Source organism: Microtus ochrogaster, unplaced genomic scaffold, assembly GCF_000317375.1.
Source record: "Microtus ochrogaster isolate Prairie Vole_2 unplaced genomic scaffold, MicOch1.0 UNK41, whole genome shotgun sequence".
Taxonomy (NCBI): domain Eukaryota; kingdom Metazoa; phylum Chordata; class Mammalia; order Rodentia; family Cricetidae; genus Microtus; species Microtus ochrogaster.
In genome coordinates this window covers 532,647-537,151 of record NW_004949139.1, presented here as the reverse complement: position 1 = coordinate 537,151, position 4,505 = coordinate 532,647, and the positions used below count along the sequence as shown (strand labels likewise).

General features: G+C 40.3%; 1 protein-coding gene across 3 annotated transcripts in view; it reads right to left on the bottom strand.

Moving 5' to 3' along the window:
• Nucleotides 1-4,505, bottom strand: part of Fam168a (family with sequence similarity 168 member A) — a 141,100-nt gene that overhangs the window by 73,257 nt on the left and 63,338 nt on the right. For all 3 annotated transcript variants that reach the window (XM_005368776.3, XM_005368775.2, XM_005368777.2), the window contains exon 2: nucleotides 598-685. In XM_005368776.3, coding sequence (XP_005368833.1) covers nucleotides 598-667 — 70 coding nt within the window. In that variant the 5' untranslated portion in view covers nucleotides 668-685. The remainder of the gene's footprint in view (nucleotides 1-597; nucleotides 686-4,505) is intronic.

Sequence of the window (4,505 nt, the reverse complement as noted above, 5' to 3'; positions counted from 1 at the left end):
CACACACGCACACGCACACGCACACGCACACACACACACACACACACACACGCAAAATTAATTTTTAAATAAAGGTGAAATAAGACACTAAAGGCACCAACCATAGGCCAGAAACACGGCACGTGCTCAGTAAGTGTTAACTTTCCTTTTGCTAATAATTCAATAACCTTTAACCGGAGAGTCACTTCTGCTGGTGGGCATGTTGGCACAACCCTTTGATCCCAGCACTCAGGAAGCAGAGGCTGGTAGATCTCTGTGAGTTCTAAGCCAAGCTGGTCTACAAAATAGGTTCCAAGGTGGCCAGAGCTAAGAACTACATAGTGAAACTCTGTCTGTTACATCTACTTTCATCACTACCGGACCCTAATTAAACACAACTTTCCCTGCTTCTCAAGCTTTGCCAGGGCTTCGGGAGCTCGGGAGTAAATTGTAAGCCACTCAGCAAGTTAGAGTCATTCATGGAAGAAGGGGTGAAAAAGAATAAAGGAAAAGAAAAAAAAAAGAATAATGGGAGTAACACCAGCTAAATTCACTAAATAAATATAAGAACTATCAAAGAATAATTGAAAACCAATAATCCATTATTATACCACTTACCAGTATAGGCCATGTTCTTAGGGTTGCCATAAGGAGCCCCAGGTTGCACGGGGCTGTAAACAGGGTTCATTGTGGAAGACTGAGGGCCCTACAACAAAGACAAATAAAACAGCATTGATTATAATTGCTCATTGCCTCTGACATCATCTCCTTAAAGCTCAGTCATGCTCAAAAAGAAGCAGCATGGTATAGGGGAAAAAAGGCTAAACAGAGTATAATACTTTCCCCATTTTACAGATGAAGAATGACAGGGCAGAGAAGTGATATAACTTGTTCACTGTCAACTCGGCCACTTTAGGCTGTCAGTTTAGTATTAGTCCCAGTATCCCATAGAAAGTTCTTAAGGCATTGGGTGGCATTGGCCAAATCACTTTTCCTCTTTGACTTCAACATTCTACTAATAAATGGATTAGTTAACCTCTGATGTTCGTTCTCTGCCTGTCTGTCTGTCTGTCTCTCTCTTCAAGACAAGGTTTCTCTGTGTAGTTTTGGATCCGCCTGCCCCTGCCTCCTGAGCGCTGATCAAAGGTGTGTGCCACCACTGCTGGGCTGGTTCTAATGATGCTACTTCACAAGTTGGAAAACGTCATACTTTTTCAGTTTATCAAGGGAGTCTGAGTATCTGCTAGTGAGCACTTAGCCTGCTAGAAGGAAGGAACAGCAACTGTTTGTCTATCCCCCTTTTGCCTGTAGAAGATAAGATAAAAGCTACTAACAGCCTTAAAGGAAAAAAGGAGGAATTTTTATTACATCTATTTGTGTGCTCAGCCAGGGCACGGTGCGAAGATCAGAGGACACCCTGCAGAAGGACTTCTTCTTCCCGTGTGTGTGCCCAGAGATCTGGCCACACAAGCATCTCTACCTACGGAACCATCTTAATGGTCTCCAAAGGGTAAATTTGATGCCACTGAACATCCTAATGCAAAAAAAGAAACAGAACCAAGACTTCTTGCCAAATTTATTCAAGGGAAATAAATAAACTTGGAAATTTGTGTGCAATAACTATTACCGGCACAAGTGCTCTTAATGTCCTCAATGAAGGACATTTTCCATTCTGTTTAATGGAAAACCTGTTATTATGCTCTATTAACTAATTTGTCCCGTCTTCTTTAGAGAGCCATATCTTACACATAAGCTGGCACATGTTTGAATACGTGTCTCCAGAAATATTACTCACACTCCATAAAAATCAAACAATTCTCTCCTAACTAGATTTACATGATAGATGGGCAATTTTTTAGGTCATTAACTTCTGTTTCACCCCAGGAGAGGGAACAAGTTAGATGCTGAAGGCAGGCAGTGAACATCGGGCTTGATGACAACAGTGATAATGAAGTCTGTCCAGGGTTCTGGAATGAGAGAAGGAGTTCTCAAGGATAGGACACTAGAACCATCAGATAGACAAGCAGGTAAATTCATAATCTAGAACAATGCCAGGGTTAACAGGGTCAATACACTCATCTACAAGTTAAAGCTGCACTGAGGATGTATGTTAAAAGAAATGTGTATTTTCAGCTCAATTAGCAAAAACTGTTTTCACAACCAGAGCTGAGAATTAACTCTGAGGCTAAACTTACCTGCTAACTGTGAAGTAATAAACAGAGGTAAACAGTGTGTGACAACAGAGACAACTGCTTGAACATTTTCGCCAACTCGGACCTTCTCCTCCTTAACCAGTTCTCTCCCTAACAAGTCAGTGTCGAGTAAGACTATTAAAAGCTGCCATGGCTTGAATAGTGGATACTATTATTCACTAAAAGGCACGTGTAAGAAACCTAATGGCCACCGTAACAATAGTAAGAGGTGCCATATTTAAGACACCACAAGGGATCTGCTCTTCTGAACGGATTAATCTGTTATACTGGGAGAGGATAAATGTGGTTTCTTGTACTCTTTCTTCTAACCTCTGGTTCTGTTCTTTCTGCACTTCTACCACGGAATGGCACAGCAAGAAGACCCTTGCTAGACACCTGCACCTTGTAGCTGAATTTCCCACCTCCATACCCGTGAGCACATAAATTTCTTATTGTTATAAATTATCTAATCTGTTATAGCAGCATAAAATAGACTAAAACACAACTGGCCCTACAAACACCTGCACATTCTCCTACAGAGAACACATTCTTTGCTGCTGATAGGACAAAATATGGAATGTTTTCATAATCAAAGAAACTCATCAGCTGTGAAACAGATCTCCTGCTGCTCCAAAACGGGAGTCACAGACAGACAGACACAGGAGACCACGACATGGACATAACAACATGAATTCAGTCCCAACCAGTAACTGACAGAAGACATCTGTCAGGGTCTACTATTTGGAATAAACCAGGTATGGTGATACAAAGCTGTAATCCCACACTGAAAAAGCTAAGGCAGGAGGATTGCTGAGTTCAAGGCCCAGCCGGGATACACGGTAAGATTCTGTCTCAAAAGTAAACAAACAAACAATTAAAATAAGACTATTATAACCACTTCATGGGAACTGCTAAGATCAGAGTTCCTAGCTTGCAAGGGATTATCCTTTGCAATAGAATCTATATACTGCTCATGATTTCAGCAACAGTTCACAAGTTCTACAGTCAGGTAAATTCAGGTTCTACAATTACCACCTATCAAAGAAAACCACAGGCAAGTGTCCTAACCATTCTGAGTCTCAATTTCCTCTAGTCTCAGAATGAAAAAGAATACTATAAAAAAAGTTTTTCTTTGTTTGTTTTGATTTTGAGAGACAGAATTTCTATGTTAACAGCACTGGCTGTCCTTGAACTCTGTAGACCAGGCTGGCCTTGAACTCTCTTTTTAGGAATGTAGTTCTGAGCCTAAAAAAAGTATTCAAACAGGGCGGTGGTGGCGCAGGCCTTTAATCCCAGCACTCGGGAGGCAGAGGCAGGCGGATCTCTGTGAGGCCAGCCTGGTCTACAAGAGCTAGTTCCAGGACAGGAACCAAAAAGCTAAGGAGAAACCCTGTCTCAAAAAAATCCAAAACAAACAAATAAACAAAAAATGTATTCAATCATACAAATAACATCAAGTCTATAATCGAGATGTAACGATTTTTATCACTTTCAACTGTATCTTTTTGGCCAATCCCCATCTTACTCCCAGCTCCTGGCAATAACACACCTATTTTTTGTTGTTGTAAGGATTTTCTTCAGATTCAGAATCTATATATACAGTTCTTTCTTAAAGTTAGTTGGCTAACTGGTATTATTGTTATTTCAGATGAAGATTAAAAGAACTACTGAGAAAAAACATAGTAATCATAAAATGGATCAAATTGTACATATTTTGAATCTTCATCTTTTTAAAGATGGACAGTCTAAAGCAGTCTAATCCAATATAATGTGTGCACCATGTGAGTGTGGGTGGTCACAGAGGTCAGAGGGCATAGAATCCCCTGGAACTAGAACTATAATTGTGAGCTGCTGGATGTGGGTGCTGGGAACCAAAACCAGGATGTGGGTCCTCTGAAAGAGCAGTAAGTGCTCCTAACTACTAAGCCATCTCTGTAGCCCCAATGTATCAGCTACGGATGTACTAAAAGGCAGAACATTTGCTTAGCAAGCACAAGACTTTGGATTTGAGTTTGTGTATCACATATCCCTTCCCCAACTCTGCACTAAAAGGGGAGGAAAGGACAAATCTTATACCTGTGCTGGCTATTAAGCTCTTGAAATGCAGCTTGAGATAATAAGAGGGTTTTACTTTTATTTAGTAATTAAATGTTGACATTTATTCAGAATAGTATTTTACTCAGAAATTTTTTTAAAAAAATATTTATTTATTTTTTATGTATACAATAGTCTATCTGTATGTATAGATAGGCCAGAAGAGGGCACCAGACCTCATTACAGATGGTTGTGAGCCACCATGTGGTTGCTGGGAATTGAACTCAGAACCTTTGGAAG